The sequence below is a fragment of the Phascolarctos cinereus genome, unplaced genomic scaffold (assembly GCF_003287225.1).
Source record: "Phascolarctos cinereus isolate Bilbo 61053 unplaced genomic scaffold, phaCin_HiC Scaffold_8;HRSCAF=390, whole genome shotgun sequence".
NCBI lineage: Eukaryota > Metazoa > Chordata > Mammalia > Diprotodontia > Phascolarctidae > Phascolarctos > Phascolarctos cinereus.
The window spans coordinates 74223468-74243468 of record NW_027556291.1 but is presented as its reverse complement, the minus strand read 5'-3'; the positions used below and the strand labels follow the sequence as shown (position 1 = coordinate 74243468).

Sequence of the window (20001 nt, the reverse complement as noted above, 5' to 3'; positions counted from 1 at the left end):
AGGAGATACAGGTAAGAGGGCAGAGCATTCCAGGGAAACTCAGAAGAGGAATGAGGGTTAGGGTCAGCCAGTAAAAGAGAGATGGAGTGTGGTGTTCGAGAGTCAGCAAGAAGGCCAGTATTGCTGGATTGTAGAGTTACATGGAGGGGAGTTAAATATAAGACTAGAAAGCTAGAAGGTCCAAGTTGTTAAGAGCTTTATTTTTTTTAAGAGCTTTATTTTTAAAAAATATTTTATTGATGTCTTTTAAAAATCATTTTTAATCTTCTTCAGTATCCTTTCTACTCAGAATGCCACCCCATATAACAAATAGTATTTAAAAAAAGAAGAGGAAAAAAAATCATCATAGCTGATCAGTACGTTGAAAAATTTTGAAAACGTGCAATAGTACACAACTTGTGGACCTCCCACATCTACAAAGGGGTGGGGTGGGAGTGTCTTCTCATATTTTTTTTTTTTCAAATCATGCTTGCTCTTTATAAATTTGCAACATTTGCTTTTTCTTTTTCTATGTGTGTGGTTCTTTCCATTTACATTGTTGTAGTTTTTGTGTATATTGTTTCCTTGGCTCTGCTGACTTTACTTTGCATCAGTTCATTTAGATCTTTCCATGCTTTTCTGTATTCATCACACACATCATTTCTTATAGCACAGTAATATTCCATTACATTCATGTACCACAATTTGTTTAGCCATTCCTCAATTGATGGGCATCTACCTTGTTTCCAATTCTTTGTTACTACAAAAAGTCTTGCTATAAATATTTTGGTGTATTTAGAATATATTGTGGAATATGGTTTAAAGTGTTGGCCTAAGCCTAATTTCGCCAGACTGTTCTCTGCTTTTCCCAGCAGTTGTTATCAAATAAAGAATTTTTTCCTAAGTAATTTTTGTTTTCTTGTTTATCAAACACTGGGTTATGAGTTCCATTCTTCCTGATTCCCTTGTGAAGGAAGCCAAACAGAAGATTAAAATTTTTTGTTTGTTTGTTCCGCAGGAAATAGAGTCGCTGGAGGTTATTGGTGGTGCTGGGGAGGGTGAGGAGGGAGGGCCACAAGATTACATAATTAGACGTGACTTTTTTTTTTAGGCAATTGGGGTTAAGTGACTTGCCCAGGGTCACACAGCTAGTAAGTGTCAAGTGTTTGGTCTGAGGTCACATTTGAACTCAGGTCCTCCTGACTTCAGGGCTGGTCCTCTATCCACTGTACCACCTAGCTGCCCCTAGACATGACTTTTAATAAGAATTCTTTGCCAGATGAATGAAGGATGGACTGGAGTAGGGAGAGGTGAGGCAAAGAGACCTCTAACTACATAGAGATGACTATTGAATTAATAGGAGCTCACCCAGGGAGAAAGTGCAGAAAGAAAAGAGAAAGGAACCCAGGATAGAACCTTGAGATAAAATCATGGTTAGGGGTAGAACATGGAGATAGGTAGGAAGAGAACAAGAGAGAGTAGTATCATAAAAACTCAGAGAAGAGGGCAATCAATTAAATGCTGTAGAGAGACCAAGAAGGATGAGGTGTGAGAAAAGGCCATTGGTCATTTGTAACTTTGGACAGATCAGTTTCAGCTGAATGATGAGGTTAGAAGCCAAGACTGCAAGGTGATGAAGAGTGAGGAGAGGAAGTAGAATCGATGAGTATAGACAACTTTCTCTGGGAGTTTGTGGAGGAAGAGAGATACAAGATTAAATAGATTGAGGTGACGGTAGCACCTTGTGAGAGTTATTTTTTTTTAAGGATGGTGGATATATGAGTGTGTTTGTAGGCCATAATGAACTAGGAGATAGAAATGAGAGAGAGAGGAGGAATGATAATGGGGACAGAATGGGATTAATGGCACATTTTTGGGGGGGGGGGTTGGCCTTGACAAGTAGAAGGATTACCTTGAATATAAATTGGAGACAGCACAATTGTGTTACTACCTCCAGCACAGTGAGGAGCAGCAGAAAAAGATGTGGTAATATAGAGTTGGGGTTGACTCCAAGGTTGCCAGTATGAGTGGGATAGCGGTGCCCTTGGCAGAAAGAGGGAGGCTCAGAAGAGGCATGAGTTTGTGCCCTTGGAGGAATCTTTCTGGGTCATGCCAGGAGAGGAAATAGCAGTGATCTGAGCCTTGGGTTAGATTGGCTTCTTTGTCAATTTTTCCTGTCCTGGCTGTTGAGTGTGAAGCCAAGACCTGACCCTCTATCCTTTGGGTCAGGAAGAACAGAACAAAACAGCATTCAGTATGTATTTTGTATGTGCTTATATGCACACATATTGTTTCCCTTAGGAAGCCTGTTTCATATCTTTGCATTCCCAGCACTTAGCACATAACAGGTGCTTAATAAATGCTTCTTGAATGAATGATTGGATACTTTCCCAATACTATAACTTAAGTTCAGCTCCTATCCCGTCAACTAGCTCCTCAAGCTGACCCTTTTGTGCCCTGGGATCTCCTGGAGCGAGAGGGTTGACCAGACAGTGACCCACAGCTTCCTCAGACCAGTGGGACTCCAATGCCCAGCAATCTCACCTAAGCAGGTCAGTTTCCTAAGGCTCTCAGGCACTTGGCAAGATTGTTGCTTTTGCCTGGGTTAAGGTGAGGAGTAAACACAAAGCAAAGTATGAGGTCACATAGGTTTGAGGACGCAGGCCAGGAGGCTGACGGCTTATATTTTGTATTCTCCACTAGCTGGAGACCAAAGAGAAAAAATGCTTGCTATGCCATGGAACAAACCCAGCCCTTCAAGGTAGCCAGTTCCATAATGGTAACAATGAATGATGGCTAACATTTATATATGAAAAGATGCTTGCTCCTCGGAAAGAAAAGTATGACAAATCTAGATAGCAAACAAAAAAGCAGACATCACCTTGCCAACAAAAGTCCTCATAGTCAAAGCCAGTACTAATGTATAGCTGTGATAGTTGGATTATAAGGAAAGCTGAGCACTGCAGAATCAACACTATCAAATTGTGGTGCTGGAGAAGACTTTTGAGAGTTCCTTGGACAACAAGCCACATCAGTCAATACTTAGAAGAAATTAACTCTACTGATCAGAATAGGGTAGCTAGGTGGGACAGTGGATTGAATACCAGGCCTGGAGTCAAGGAGACCTGAATTCAAATCCAGATTCAGCCACTTACTAGCTATGTGACCCTGGGCAAGTCACTTAACCATTTGCTTCCGTTTCCTTATCTGTAACATGAGCTGGAGAAGGAAATGGTAAATCACTCCTGTATCTTTGCCAAGAAAACCCCAAATGGAGTCATGAAAAGTTGGACACGACAGAACAGCAACCAATATTCATTGGGAGGACAAATACTGAAGCTGAAATACTTTGGCCACATAATGAGAAGATAGGACTCACTGGAAGAGACTCTGATGCTGGAAAGATTGAAGGCAAAAAGAAAAGGGGACCGCAGAGGATGAGATAGATAGTGTCATGGAAACAAACATGAGCTTGGACAGACTCCATGAGATAGCAGCAGATAGAAGGGCCTGGTGTGCTATTGTCTGTGGGGTCATGACGAGTCAGACATGACTGAATGACTGAACAACAGCATTTATATAACACTTTTAAAATGTGCAAAGTGCTTTACATGTATGTGCTATTATCCCCATTTTATAGATGGGGAAACTGCGGCCCAAGGAGGTTTTAAGTTACTTTGCCCAGGGTCAAACAGCTGATTCTGAGATAAGATCCCAACTCAGGTCTTCCTGACTCTGGTTCAACACTGTCCACTGAATCACCTGAGAATCCAAGCATGTTGGAAACTGTACTGCAAATATCAGGTCTCTCCAATTGCGGTTACTAAGGTTCCCCTCAACACCTTAGTAAACCCTAACACTCCCCTGATGTGGGTATTATTGTGTATTGGGCATCATTGTGGGCTGTGTCTAAATTTGGTTTAGTCCATTGGGTTCAAAGGGTTTTTGTTGCTTGTTTAAAATGCAGTCAGCCCTCATGAACCATAAAAACCCAATGAAAACTACTTTAATAGTTGGAGTTTAAAGACAAATAATACAAGAACAAATGGATGTAAAAACACAACTTCCCTTCCACAGTCAGAAACTGAAGGAAGCACAGCCAGTCTTCCAGAAAACATTTCAGACAATTCTCCTACCCTTAGAATTCAAATCACTAGGTGAGGCTGGATTGGGCTGGGCTGGGTGATGAAATCAGGAGGCCAGACTGTGGCCACCACAGCTGCAAAATAGTCCCATGAACCTGCTCAAGCTCCCACTGTACTACATGTATGGAGGGTGCCAGTTCTCCTCGGTGCTACTGGCAGGGTGGGGCTTTGATCCCAGTTGTGGGCAGAGGAAGCCCTATCCTCTCCCACTACTCTGAAAGTGTCTGGGTAGACACAGGCTGACCTCACCCTAGGAACTCAAGCTGGTATCATCTGACCTTACAGAAATGAACCACTCTAGCAGGAAAACGGTGCCTACACTGGGGATAGTCAGGGCAGGGCCTTCCACTGCAATTCAGGTGGCTGCATCCCTTCACACTCCCCCAAACCCTTTTTCAAGGAGTTAATGTGAGAGCGGTGACATCAGCTGGCTGTTCAGCTCACGTCCACCTTCTCTGCCCCAGAGTTGAGGCATACAGTCACATACACACAGACACACAGTCAAACCCAACCCAGCTGTATAGTTGTCATTCTCTACCCCTTTGTTACAATTACTGGAGATAGAGAGGGACAGGGGCAGGTGAGGTTCCTGGTGCCCCTCTTCTAAAAAAAAATGACCCTGTATGACCTTATTGTCCCATTCATAAGGAGTAGGAGGAATACACAGAAGTAATGAGGGCGGTCCCAGAGAAAGGCCTGAACTTGTCCCTGAAGACAATACCAACTTGCTTGGACTCCCCTGTGGAAAGAAGCCTGCCTTCCTTCCTCAGGGCACAAAAGCCATGGGTGTTGGGCTCCCTATATCACAGGGATGGGTCCCCCAAATCCCTTTTGAGAGGAGATGATTGGGCCTGGGACAGTGGTCTCAGTAAATTTAAACATGTCAAATAAAGCAGAAACAAAGCTGCCTAGGCATAACCAGGTCAGTGAACTGTGGGTAGTAGTAGAACAATAGCCAGCCCTGGGGCGCTGGGTAGACTAATAGGAATCTATGACCCCAAATGGACAGGTTTGTATGCTGGAAGCTTCAGCTGGGCTTTTCTGCTCTTGCTGTTCTCAGGAACAGCAACTAAAGAAGTACTTCACGAAAGGCAAGCTGGCACCAAAAAAAAAAAAAAAGGCAAGCTGGAAGCCGACATGTGTCACCTTACCCTCAGCCCCCATGCCTGGGAACTCATTCTTCCCTTCCCTCCCCACATCCTCTCCCAAATGCAAAATAGCAGAGAATTTTCATCACTCAGAACTTTCTTCTTTTTCTTTATTCAAATATGTTTGCCTGGTAGAACCCTTCTCCCCACCTGCCTGCCCCTCTCCCTTGGCACTGAAGGCCATGGCTGGCAGGAGTATAAAAACACTGGTTAAAAAAAAAATAAGCCCAGACTTTGGGTGCATAGTGCATAGAGACTGAAGGCCTTTGGTATCTGATAACTTCTGATAAGGGCAGGAAGAGGAAGGGAGAAGCCTTAGGTGACAGAGTAGAGGCTATTGTAGGCTAAGTGACCAATGACAAGGGCCAGCATCTCAGAGGTACTGCTGAGGGCCACAATGAAGGGAGCCTGGGAGGCCTGGTCAGCCTGCAGGTGACGGAAGGACAGCTGAAGCACAGCAAGGGCTAGCAGGCTGTTCTGTACGCCCACCTCGAAGCTGACTGTCCGCTGATGGGGTATGGAGAGCTTGAGGCAGGCTGCCAGAGCATGGCCCACCAGGAGGCCAGCCAGGGGCACTGTGAGCCCTGCAAGCACGATTGGGGGCCTGACGTCAGCCAGGATGAAGGCCCCCATCCGGCAGGCCAAGAAGAGCCCCCCTAGGATAAGGACGATGCTGAAAGGCTTGATGACCTTGAGCAGGACCCTTGAAACCCTGGGCATTTTATATTTGATTACCATGCCAGCTGAGATGGGGATGGCGATGAAGAGCAAGGTCAGGAGGATCTTAGAGAAAGGAATGTACAGTGTCTCATGGACACTGAGGAGGCGGCCATAGATAGCCGAGGACAGTGGCATGAAGCCAGTGGCTGCCACTGTGGAGATCAGGGTCATGGAGATGGCCAAGGTCACATCCCCCCCAAGGAGCAGGCTAAAAAGATAGCTTCCTCCCCCACCAGGTGTGGAACAGGTGATGATGAGCCCCAGGGCCAAGGCCTTGGGCAGAGTGAAGACCTTGGCCATCAAAAAACCATAGAGAGGCATAAGTAGGAACTGGCCCACAATGCCCAGCAGCACAGGGTGGGGACTCTTCACCAGCCCTTTCAGGCCCTCCAGCTCCACCTTACAGCCAAATGCACACTTGTTGACAAAGACAAATGGAAGTAGCATGTAGAGCACTGGGCTCTCTGAGAAGCGGCCCAGTGCGCCCTGGCGGGCAGTGGCATCGTCCTCCACGGGAGATACTTTGATGAGAAAGTCTTGTCGTTCCTCAATCAACAAAGGGGGGACCTTCTGGAGGTCGAGTAGCTGAATGTGCAGTGGCGCCAGTCCCGCCAGGCCAGATTGGATGTTCACGACAAAGTGGCTATTATCCCAGCTCTGGGCAGTCACATTCTCAATGCTCAGCACCTCTGTGTCTAGAGAGGTGACACTCAGCACAGGCCCAAATGCTGTCCTGTTGCTCTGGCCTGGGTAACAACTGGAGACCACAATGATCCCTTTGGTTTTCTCTGGGAACTCAAACTCCATAACTGAGTCTTCCCCAATGCTCAGATACCTGCTGCTTGAGAATGGGGTCTTGGAGCCTGGGGCCACGCTGAAGTTAGTGTCTGGTACTCCCTGAGCCACCCATAGTTGGTTGGCAAGTAGCATGGCACACCAGAGCATGTCTACAGGAGATGAGCAGACATGGTCCCATCCAATGCCAGCACTTCCCCTGGTTCTGCCATTCCTGCTAACTAATGCCATCTCTGCTCAAGGACTGGGGCCATCCACTCAAATAGGTGGGGAGAGAAGGGAGGATTGCCTCAGTCCCGTGGGGCTCAGCAGTGCATCCTAAACAAGTGCCACTGGTTGGTTCTGGGATGGATCTGTGGAAGTTGACAATTTTCTTGCTGTTGTCGCTGATAGCACAACCCTGCCTGGGGAGAGAAGAGATGGAGAAGTGTGAGAGCAGCAGGTAGGGTGGGTCAGAGAGCCTTAGGATGTAGTGCTATGGAAGAATGCCAGGCTGGGGAAGCAAAAGACAAAGGTCACCACCCTCCAGTAGTTCCTTCATTGTAGACATGAGGTTTCACACCTCCAGCTACCAAAAACAGTGCCACTAGAGCCTCAGATATCCCTAGAAACTATTTCCACTCTGGTCTCAAAACTGAGTGAGTGGCAGCACCAGCAGTGGCCAGCTGTCCCACCCCCAATTCAGAGGAGCCATATCTAGGATTCAGATCATTCTCTCTGGCCATCTCCCCACTCCCTGCTTCTCTATTCCACGCCCCCCTCCCCACTTCAAGGAGGCCTTCATCGTTCTCAGCCACAGGAGTTGCTGTGCTTAGGATCATATTGATACAGGGTCTGAAAAGCCAGCCCTGACTTCTGAAGGCTCTGTTGTCACTCTGACAGTTGTGCCCACATGCTCAGGAGACACAGAGTAAGAAGTGCCCACCCAGTCCCTTTTTGCCTAGGGCAGAATGGGAGTCATCATCATCCTCTTCCTTCTGGACCCAGGCCCCTGTGCCAAACTGTACTTAATAGTTGTGTGACATGACATCAGTGAGGGGGAACGGAAAGATCAGTCTAGCCAGGGACTACAGTGCATGTAGGGGAAACAGTGCGAAAGAAAGCTGGAAAGGGAAGTAGTGGTCAGATTATAAAACATCTGGAATGCCAAGCTGTAGCCTGCTGACCATAGGGAGCCACTGAGCTTGGGGATCTGTATTCAAACCCTAGTCTACCACTTACTGCCTAGGTAAGTTACTTTAAGCTGTCTGTGCCTCAGTTTCTTCATCTGTAAAGTAAGATGGTTGAAACAGATGACTTCTATGGTCCCTCCCAGCATGAAGTCTATGTGTTTTTGACCACGGCACTGGTGCATGCAAAATTGGAGGCTGTGGACAAATCCCTATTTGACATACCTACTCTGTACTTCTGCCTAGGATTAGAAAGTAGCAGCTCCCTCAAAGACCTAAAAGCATTGAATTTGGGCTAGGGCAAGATAAAGGACTAGGCCCTCAAGTTGTTGCCACCCACCCCCCGAGACCAAGAAAGGCAAGTTTCTTATTTTCTTGCCTCCCCAGTTCTGTCAAATGATGGGGGCCTGATGAAGGGCAAACATGACTCTGGGGGCCCTGGGAAGTGAAGCTCATGTCAGGTATCTTGGTGACAGTGCACATTTGATACTTGGATTTATTTATCAGGTTCTTGAGATCATGGGACTCAGTTTCTCTCAAACTATTTCCTGTACTTGGGTTTCAGCCTTCCAGATATTGAGTTCTTCCTTCCTAGGATCACAGACTTTAGAACAAGTAGGAACCTAAAGAGACCATCTATATGGAGAAGAGATGAGAAAACATACCACTCTCTTTTCATGGGTATGGAAGGGGTATGTATTATCATCACACTGGTATGGGGAAAAGTGGAGGAAGGGCACATTTGAAGAGGCAGGTAAAGTAAAAATTAACAGCATTAATACAAATTTTTTAAAAGCTATCCATTCGGTGGTGGACCCAAGATGGCAGATTAGAGTCAGCAACCCAGGCAAACTCTACTAACATTCCCCTCCAAATAACTTTAAAATAATGCCAAAAAACAAATTTTGGAGCAGCAGAGCCAACAAAAGATCAGTGATATATTTTTCCAGCCTAAGACAACTTAGGAGGTTGTCAGGAGAGGTCTGTGACACCAGGGTGGGAGCCAGCCATGAATCTGCAGCACCCAAGGTATGCCTTGGAGGTAGCCCTAACAGCAGCAGTAGCTTTGGGAGCTCGAAGTCCAGAGATGGTAAGGAAGTCAGACAACTGGTCAGAAAGAGATTACAGGGGACCCTTTCCTGGCAGTGAGTGTAGCTGGCACCCACTGGCAACTCTATTGCCCATACACAGTTCTGGGGAGGAGAGGTGAGCTGGGAGTCAGTCACAAGAACAATCCAAGAAAACCAAGAAGATTATGAAAAGAAAGTAAACCGTTTAGAAAAGGAGATCCAGAATCTTAAGGAAGAAAATGACACCCTGGGAATTAGAATTGGGCAAGGGGAAGCCAGCAAAGTTATAAGAGATCAAGAACTAGGACAGCTAGGTGGTGCAGTGGATAGAGCACTGGCCCTGAAGTCAGGAGGACCTGAGTTCAAATCCGGCCTCAGACCAAACACTTGACACTTACTAGCTGTGTGACCCTGGGCAAGTCACTTAACCCCAATTGCCTAAAACCAAAAAATAAAATAAAATAAAAAGAGATCAAGAAATAATTAAACAAAATATAAAGAAGGAAAAAATAGAAGAGAAAGAGAAATATCTTATAAGAAAAACAACTGATCTGGAGAACAGATCAAGAAGAAAAATCATAAGAATAATCAGACTACCTGAAAGCTACGATAAAAAAAAAGAATTTTGATACAATAATACAAGAAATAATTAAAGAAAATTGCCCTGAAGTATTAGAAAAAGGTGGGAAAGTAGAAATGGAAACAAATCCATCGATCCCCACTTGAAAGAGAGCCTATGAAGAAAACTCATAGGAATATTATCGTCAAATTCTGAAACTCCCAGAAGAAAAAAACAATTTCAATATGATGGTGCCACAATTAGAATCACACAAGACCTAGCAGTGGAGACACTAAAGGACCGCAGGTCTTAGAACACTATATATTAAAGAGCAAAAGAACTGGGGTTGTGGCCAAAAATATCATAGCCAGCAAAGTTAAGTATAATCCTGAATGGAAAAAAAATGGAGACATGATCAACTGTCAGACTTTCAGGACTTGGAAAAAAACAAACAAAAAAACACCTGAACTTAATAGAAGATTTGACATTCAAGAGCCAAAAGAAATATAAGGTACATACCAAAGACTGATTACAAGGGATTCAATAAGGACAGACCATTTACCTTTTATGTATGTAAAATGTAAAACATATGTCCAAGATTGTCATTAGTAATTGGGTAGTTCGTAAGAAAGATTGGGGTAGACCTGACTATGATATGACTTTAAAAAGTAAAACCATTTAGGAACAGCTTAAAAAAAGTAATTATTTTATACAAATGGGGTGCAAGAGGCAAAATCAACACAGATTCTGTCTGTGTCGGGAGAAGGACTGGTAGTTCTGGAAACCTACTTTCATTGGGAATGAGTTTAAGAGGGAACAATACATATATATCTAGAAGAGAATAAAAGTCTTCTAAATTCAGAAGAAATAAAATGGTAAGGGGAGAGGGATCGGGGAGAGGATAAAGGAAAGATCTTTAGAGGGGAGGGCGAGGGAATAGGTTAAAAGGGGTATAGAAGGGTGTTTAGATTTATGGGAATGGGAGGATGAAAGAGGGATCCTTGGAGGGGAGGGGTAGGCTAAGTAATACGAAGGCAAGGTAGTGGATAGAAGTAAAGAAGAGGAGTCAGGAGGGATAGGAAATAAGAGATAAGCACAAACATAAAAACAAAGATCAGTAGTACAATTTGTTAGGGAAAGTATATGTCTATGTACATAGGTATATATGCACGCATGTGTATATGTATATGTACACATACATATATGTATATGTGTACACACACACGTACACACACACACACACACACACACACACACACACACACACACACACATATACCTGCACTTAACTGTAGCCTTTGGGGAGGAAGGAAGGGGGAAAAAAGAACAAAGTAAAAAGTGCACAGCAGAGAACAAAGGAAAACTTACAAGGAAGCAAAGAAGGACAGCTCTTAACACAACATGTACTATTTATCATACAGGCTTTCTTGAAATGAAAATTTACTGCTATATATTTTGAATCCTCTTTATGTTTTGCTGTGCACATGATATGCTTCTTTTTTCTTTTCTTACTTTGTATTTAAGTTTCAATATTTAAGTTTATGATATGTTTCTCTTTCTTTTCTATATTCTACATTTGAGTTCTGGTGTTTGAGTCTAAAATTAAAACAATAATATTTTATTTCCCACCAATTACATGTAAAAACAAAAAAAATCAGAATTGGGTAAGTGGAAGCTACTGACTCCATGAGACACTCAGAAACAATACAACAAAGTCAAAAGAGTGAAAAAGTAGAAGAAAATGTGAAATATCTCAACAGAAAAAAAAACTGACTGGGAAAACAGATACAGGAGAGATAATTTAAGAATTCTTGGACTACCTGAAAGCTATGATAAAAAAAAAAAGAGCCTAGACATCATATTTCAAGAAATTATCAAGGAAAACTGGCCTGATATCTTAGATCCAGAAGGTAAAATAGAAATTTGAAAGAATCCACCGATTACCTCCTGAAAGAGATCCCCAAATGAAAACTCCCAGGAACATCATGGCCAAATTCCAGAACTCCCAGGTCATGGAGAAAATACTGCAAGCAGCCAGAAAGAAACAATTCAAACATCGTGTCAGGATAACACAAGATACAGCAGCTTCCACATTAAAGGAGTGGAGGACTTAGAATATGATATTCCACAAGGCAAAGGAGCTAGGATTACAACCATGAATAACCTACTCAGCAAAACTGAGTATAATCCATCAAGGAAAAATGGATATTTAATGAAATAGAGCACTTTCAAGCAATCCTTGATGAAAAGACCAGAACTAAGGGGTCAACTAGGTGGCACAGTGGATAGAGCACCAGCCCTGGAGTCAGGAGGACCTGAGTTCAAATGCGGGCTCAGACACATGATACTCACTAGCTGCGTGACCCTGGGCAAGTCACTTAACCCCAACTGCTTTGCCCCCCCCCCAAAAAAAGACCAGAGTGGAATAGAAAATTGGACATTCCAACCTGACTCAAGAAAAGCATAAGAAGATGGGGCAGCTAGGTGGCATAGTGGATAGGGCACCGGCCCTGAAATCAGGAGGACTGAGTTCAAATCCAGCCTCACACCAAACACTTGACATTACTAGCTGTGTGACCCTGGGCAAGTCACTTAACCCCAATTGCCTAATTTAAAAAAAAAAAGCAAAAGAAGAATTAGGTCCAACTTTCTCTTTGGGGCAGCTAGGTGGCACAGTGGATAGAGCACTGGCCTTGGAGTCAGGAGGACCTGAATTCAAATCCAGTCTCAGACACATAACACTTACTAGCTGTGTGACCCTAGGCAAGTCACTTAACCCCATTGCCTAGCCAAAAAAAAAAAAAGCATAAGAAGGTAAACATGAAAGAGAAATCATGAGACTCAATAAAGTTAAACTATTTACATTCTTATATGGAAAGATAATATGTGTAATTCCTTAATACTTTATCATTATTAGGGAAGTTAGAAGCAGGGAATGGGTCTGAGTAGATTATGTTGGGATGATCTAAAACAAAATTAAGGGGTAAGAAAAAGGGATGCACTGGGAAAAGGGGGAAAGGAGAGGAAGAATGGGAGAAACTACTTCACATAAAAAAGGCACACAAGGAAGAGCTTTTCTAGCAGAGGAGAAAATGGGAGGGCAATGCTTGAACCTCAGTCTCATCAGAATCAGTTTAAGGAGGGAAGAATACATATACGTACACATACACATACACTCAGGTTGGATATAGAAATCTGTATGATCCAACAAGTTAATAGGAGAAGGGAGAGAAAGGGAGTGGGGATTAAAATGGGAGGGAAGATAAGGGAGGCAGTGGTTAGAAGCAAAACAGATTTCTGAGGGGGGACAGGGTAAAAAGAGAGAGAGAGAACGATAAACAGAAGAAAACAGGATGGAGAGAAATACACAGCAATCACAACTGTGAATGAGATGAACTCACCCACAAATCAGCAGAAAGGATTAGAAATCAGAATCCTGGGGCAGCTAGGTGGCGCAGTGGTTAGAGCACTGGCCCTGAAGTCAGGAGGACCTTAGTTCAAATTCAGCCTCAGACCAAACACTTGACACTTACTAGCTGTGTGACCCTGGGCAAGTCACTTAACCCCAATTGAAAAAAAAAAAAAGAGAAATCAGAATCCAACAATATGTTGTTTACAAGAAACATGCTTGAAACTGAAAGATACACACTCAGGGTTAAAATAAGGAGATAAAGCAGACTTTACTATTCTTCAGCTGAAGTAAAGGCAGGGGTAGCAACCATGAGTTCAGACAAAGAAAAAGAAAAATTAGACCTAATTAACAGAGATAATCAGGGAATACTACATTTTCATAAAAAGTGCTATAGACAATGAAGTAATTAAAAAAATTTTTACAGCAAGTTTCTCTGATAAAGGCCTCTTTTCCCAAATATATGGGGAACTGGTCAAATTTATAAAAATAAGAACCATTCCCCAATTGATAAATTGTCAAGGGATATGAACAGGTAGTTTTCAGAAGAACACATTATAGTTATCTATAGTCATATGAAAAAATGCTCTAATATGCCAAAATGCTCTAAATCACTACTGATGTGGAGAAAGGCAAATTAAAACAACTCTGAGGTATTACCTCATACCTATCAGAAGTATCAAATGCTGGAAGAGATGAGATAAAATGGGTACACTAACGAACTGTTGGTGGAGTTGTAAACTGGTCTAACCATTCTAGAGAACAATTTGGAATTTTGCCTACAGGGCTATAAAACTGTACACCCAGCAATATCACTAGGTTTATACCCTAAAGAGATCAAAGGAAAAGGAAAAGATCCTATATGTACAAAAATACCTATTACAACTTTTCGTGGTGGCAAAGAGTTAGAAATTTAGAGGATGCCCATCAATTGGAGCATGGTCAAACAAGTTGTTGCATATGATTATAATGGAGAACTACTGTGCTACAAGGAATGATAAAGGGGGAGAGTTTCAGAAAAATATAGGAAGACCTATATGAACTGATACAAAGCAAGCGAGCAGAAGGAGATCACTGTACACAGTAACTACATTGTAATGATGATCAACTGTGAAAGACTTATCGAATCTGGTCAATACAGTGATCCAGACAATTCCAAAGGCCTCATGATGAAAAATGCTTTTCACCTCCAGAGAAAGAACTGATGAACTCTGAGCACAAATTGAAGTATAGTTTTCTTGCTTTTTTTTTTTGCATGATTTCACATGTATAATTGATATATTGCTTACCTTTTTGGGGAGGGGTGAGAGGGAAAGAGAGAATTTGGAACTCAAATATTCTTAAATGTTAAAAAAATAACATTTTTTAATAAAAAGAACAAAAAAAGCTATGCATTCCAGTCTCTGTCTTCACCACCAATTTACAGAGGGGAAAACTGGTGACCAGAAAAGAGAAAGGATTTGTTCAAAGTGAAACAGCTAGTTCCTGTAGCAGGCTAGAACTTGAACTCAGAACCCCTGACTTCTAGGTTAGTGCTCTGCACTAATACACCATAGTTCTGATCCCCCTCCCCCCAATTCTTAGCACTGCACTGGGGAAAAAGAAACTTGGAAGTACCTGAGATAGGTAACTGACCCAGGGCTACCCTCAAGGCCTCCATACTACTTGTAGCAAGTCCAGAAACCCCAGGGGGAGATTTTAACTCCATTTACATTATCTACCCTACACTCCCATTATAAAGGACTTGGGGAAAGGGGAAGGGAATGATGCTGTCGAAATGGGGTGAGTCCACAGTTTTGACATACATACAGACATACCTCTTGCACAATTTGTTAAATGGCAAATGAAGACAAAAGAAAAACTTCATTAGGTTCCCACTATGCTTCACCCCCTTTTTCCTTAGGGCTGGATTTCAGGAGAGTAGCCCTAGTGAGATGACTTTGAGGAACACTTTATCCAACTAGTTGCTTAAAAGCAATGGTGTTACAGTTCAGCAAGAATAAGAAAGATTCCCCCCAAAGAGCCAGAAAATGGGAAGGAAAAGAAAATGGTCTTTTCTTGAGGTTTCTTAAGACTAGGAAGGATTAGTGTTGACATCAGCTCTTCCTCCATATTTCCGGAGGATTAAACAGGCTTAGAGCTATTATACGAGGGATAAGAGAATACTTTCTGACACCGAGGGCTGGGCTGAATAAGCAAGGCAGTTTTTACCGAAGGTCTCTATATACTGGAGGAAATGGTTTTTGTTTTAGTGTAAAAGATGTGGTGAAAGCAGGAGTGACTGGAAAGAGGCTAGCTCCTGCAGAAGAGCTGAGGATTCTGGGCTTGTCCGAAAGACACCTGCTTTGGGAGAAGTCAGCTCCCAGCAGTTGACGAACACCCATTCCTGCTCAGGGCAGGCACACCAGGCAGGGAGGTGAGCCCTAGAAGGCCGCCTCATCACGTTTAGGGACCGAAAATAAGCACTGCCGGAAACCCTGGAATAGACAGGACTCCCGGTCATTGCCAAGGAAAGCAGGAGAGAAAGAATCCACAGATAGGAGAAAACGGCGAACATAGGAGAGCAGGCGACCTAACTGTGGGAACTTGGGAGAGGCTCTCCCAGAGAACAGGGCTAGCCAGGAACCCGAGGGAGGAAGGCCTTGGCAGAGAGTTCCCGACAGGTGGCGCGGGCCGTGCCGTGCCCTGCCAGAGGGCTGGGGGCGCATGGGAGGCACTGCAGCGCGGCTGCCTAGGGACGGCGGCGGGGCGAAAGACCGCCGAGCCCGATCTGAAAAGAAAGGGATGGGGGCCGGTGGCGGGACGCGCGACTCAACGGGCACGGGGGCAGCGAGCCCAGCTCCGGGCAGAGGATAGAACAGGCCAAGGCCTCCCGGCCCGGGCTGCGCACTCTCACCTGAGATCCTGGCAGAGCCTCGGGGTGGCGGCTGGAGGGCGGGGCGGAGCGGAGCCGAGCCAAACTGAGCAGAGCAAAGCCGCAACTCCAGGCAGCATTAGAGCAGGCAAGCGTTCGTCCCGGCCCCGCCCTCCGAGGGCGCAAAGCCCCGCCTCCGCCCCGCCCCCGAGGGCACAAAGTCCCCGCCTCCTCCCCGCCCACCAAAGGCTCGAAGCCAACGGCCCCGCCCCCGCCCCCTCGCGCCTTCAGACCAGGAAGATCGGAGACCGGCTGAAGAAAGAAGGGCGGGACGGAGGGGGCGGTACTTCCGGCCTTGATGCACTCCAAAGGAAACAGATTCGGGAACCAACCAAAGCCAGCGCACAGGGTGGAAACTCGGGAATGCAATTGGTCCTATTTCAGAGGGGGCAGAGCCTGTAACCGGGACAACAAGCAAAATCTCGGCTCCTCCTGTTCCCCCATAAGCCTTCGCTTCCTTTTACCTTGCGGGTGAGAGACTGTCTCGTCTTGGGGTGGAGGCCTCTGGGCTCCCTGCTTTTCATTGTTCGGGAACGGTTCCGAGCGGTAGAACGATTCCCGGCCATCTACTTTTAGACAGGAGGAAACTGAGGCCCCCGGAGGGACAATGACTTGCCCAAGTTTCCCCAGGAATGTTCGCACCTTAGCTTTAAGCGCTTTCAAAGCACCCTTTTTACAGCCTCTTAGCACTCCCTAACTGGCCAGTGTCACCCTCCTTCCTTTTCCTGCCCTCTCTCCTTTGTTTCACGACCCATTTTTACTAACCTTTATTACTTTGTCTGCCCATTATGTTCTCCTTTAGTCCTCTGTCCTTATCTTCCTCTGATTGCATTCACCTCAGACGCAGAATGCAAGTGAACCATCCGCCGTCAGGTGGCGCTCCAATCTCGAGATGCTCCAGCACCGTTTTTTGACCACATAAAAGCTGACCCTAGAGTAGATTCTCTGAGTTAGCGGGGTCCCACCTTGGGGTACAAGAAATTTGTTGAAGGATCATGGGAAATGCTAGAAGAATAGCCATATCATCCTACTGAAATGTTCCAAAAGCAATAGGACTAGTGAAAACATTTGTGAATTGGAGATCGTAAAAAAGTACAGAATAGTTTTCTTTATGAAAAGTTATTCTTTATTTTATTTTTGGTGCATATGCACACATGGGTCTTGCCTGGGTCCCCACACTTTCTAGTGTTTTTCCTAGTGACCATACGAGGTTTGGCCTAGTCCAGTGGTTCAAGAACTCCTTAAGAGTTCAACAATTATGAATGTATGCTACAAATATGTTTTCCTCTGTGACAATAAGCATGTACATTGAAGTATTATAGCTTTGTTTCTGCAGAGATTTGAAACCATTGTGATCATACACACAACACTTTTATTTGTGCAGCAATTACATTAAACTATGCTTCTGACTAAACAATGTTTTCCTTCTTACAATTTCTCAACTTGTCAAATTATTTCCAGATTGTCCTGAGTGTTCAACATTGCAGCACAGATTCCCAACATATGGTCAGGCTCATACCCTCATTTGGGTTCTGTATATTGCCCCGGAGTAGCTCCTTCATTCCCTTGTGATCCTACCTCATTAGCTGTGAAATTACATGATTAAAATGTTACGAACCTTTTCTTTCTTGAGCCATTAATGTCAGGCTGAAAACCATGGTCTTGAAACCATCATAAACAGTCTGTAGAAACAAATCTTGCATTGCCTCCCATGGCAGTATTGTTTTTAATTTTAATATTTCCCCCCAAATTACATGTAAAAATAATTTTTAACCTTTGTTCTTTTTACAATTTTGGGTTCCAAATTCTCTCCTGTCCTTCCTCCCCTCCCTATCAAGCAACTTGATAAAGGTTATACATGTGTAGTCATGCAAAATATATTTCCATATTAGTCATGTTTGTGAAAGAAAACAGACAAAAGAAAAAGAAAGTAAAAAATAAAACAGTATGCTTTGATCTGCATTCATATTCCATCAGTTCTTTCTCTGGAGGTGGATAGCATTTTTCATCATAGGTTCTTCTCATTGCAGTATTAAGACTGTCTTCTGGTTTAAACTGATTCTCAGTTTATGTTACTATTCTTCTAGTTGACAGATTTTTAAATGAATGGGTTGGCAATGTGGCAATTGTTCTGTAGAGTTTCTAGGAGTGAGTGGCTGCTGGGCCAAGGATATAAGAGAAGATAGTTACATCTGACAAGATTCTTTTCTTACAAAGGTTAGTTTACATAGAAACTGTTAAAAATGAAGCAGCACCAGGGGCAGCTAAGTGGCATAGTGGATAGAGCTCTGGCCTTGGAGTCAGGAGGACCTGAGTTCAAATCTGGCCTCAGACCACACACTTGACACTTACTAGCTGTGTGACCCTGAGCAAGTCACTTAACCCCCGTTGCCTTAAAGAAAAAAAATATTTGGGGCAGTGAGCTGGCCCAGTGGATAGAGTACCGGCCCTGGATTCAGGAGGACCTGAGTTCAAATCTGGCCTCAGACACATAACACTTACTAGCTCTGTGACCCTGGGCAAATCACTTAACCCCATTGCCTAAAATAACAACAACAAAAAATGAAGCAGCACTTTAAGTACATTTATCATTTAATATGGTGTTTGTCATTAGCCGGTAGAAAAGTAAATGTTTAATATTGCAATTATTCATTTTTGTTGATTGGTTAGGTGACTAAAAAGAAAAGAATGAATTTCCATCTCTGTGAGAGATCTTGTAAAATTCTACCATTTTCTACTGTGTATTTGTGTAAGAAAACATTTTCAGTATTCTCATTTTAAATAAAAATGCAACAATTAACTCCATGTTAAACTAGATTTCAGATTGTTTTGAGCCAAACATTGCAAAACTTTGCTCAGGTACAAAACTCTGACAATGAAATTCATGTTAATTATCTTCCAAGTTTTAACTTATTTCACTAAAATGTTATTTATATTCAACGAGATTTATAAAATAAAGAAATTTCAAATGAAGTCCTGCAGGTGAAATGTGTATGAGGTTTTGCTGGATTACTCCTTTTAAGAAGTCACACAGAATATCCCACATAAAATATTTGTAACTGTCTTATATTTAGAGTTTTATCACTTTGTATTTAGAGTTTTCATAATTATAGGTAGAATAAAATGTTATATTTTATTATTTAGTGTAAATTTTAATTTGGAGTTTTGGGGGCAGAAGTTATTATTGTAAATTATTATAAGCACCAAATGAATAAATCTAAAAGATTTAGTAGTATGTGAGTAGCATATTCAGTTACCCTAAGGATACACAGTAGATTTTAAATTTTTGTTTAAAGGGGTTTGAAGAACAAAAAACATTGGGAATCACTGGTCTAATCTAACCCCCTATTTAAGACTCAATATTTCTTGTTTAATGGGTATGTAAATGTAAAGCCTATATCAGATTGTGTGAGTCTTGGGGAGGAAGGGGGAGAAAAATTTTCAACTCAAAAGCATATGGAAGTGATTGTTGATAAATCAAAATAAATTAATAAAAAAAAAGACTCAATATTTCTGACCAATTCATAACTTAATTTGGCTCATTTTTGCCTCAACTCATTGAGATTTAACCTCCTTGCCAACTTCATGACCCAAAAGGATTACTGTCTCATGTACAGATTATAGTACATGTATAGCACTGTAGTAAAAACTACAGTGGAATCAAAATTATTATGAAGATATTAATCAGGAGCAGTAGGGTTGATCCTGGGCAGTCTGAAATCTCAGCTCCCTGAGGCACTTTACTTTAGTGAAGACAAAACTAAATGTTAGTTTTAAAATTGATGAGCAGTAGCACCTCACTGTTCCTATTAAAGTCTGAAATCCCAATTTTCCACCATCCATCCCATCTTCTGTGCCTCATGTTACCCAGTTGTACCCAAATAACTTTTTGGGACACTTGCAGCTGTCTCCAATTCTCTGCTTTCAAAATCTCAGGGGAAGGATGAAATTGTCTCACCACCATCCTGCTCCTGGATGAGCAGCCAAGGGCTCCAAAGAGCTTCTGGCTCTGATAGTATCTGTTTTCAAATCTCAGCCCCAGATGGTGGAATCTGCCACAGCATACTTCAGCCAAATGCTCTAGGAACACAGC

At 43.2% G+C, this 20001-nt stretch overlaps 1 protein-coding gene across 1 annotated transcript; it reads right to left on the bottom strand.

Moving 5' to 3' along the window:
- Positions 1-5368: 5368 nt before the first annotated feature.
- SLC10A3 (solute carrier family 10 member 3) lies at positions 5369-16021 on the bottom strand. The gene is made up of 2 exons (XM_020975628.2): positions 15891-16021; positions 5369-7191 (listed from the first exon to the last, which is right to left on the bottom strand). Exon 2 carries the CDS (start codon positions 7016-7018, stop codon positions 5588-5590), a length of 1431 nt encoding a protein of 476 aa, XP_020831287.1. The 5' UTR covers positions 7019-7191; positions 15891-16021; the 3' UTR covers positions 5369-5587.
- Positions 16022-20001: the final 3980 nt, after the last annotated feature.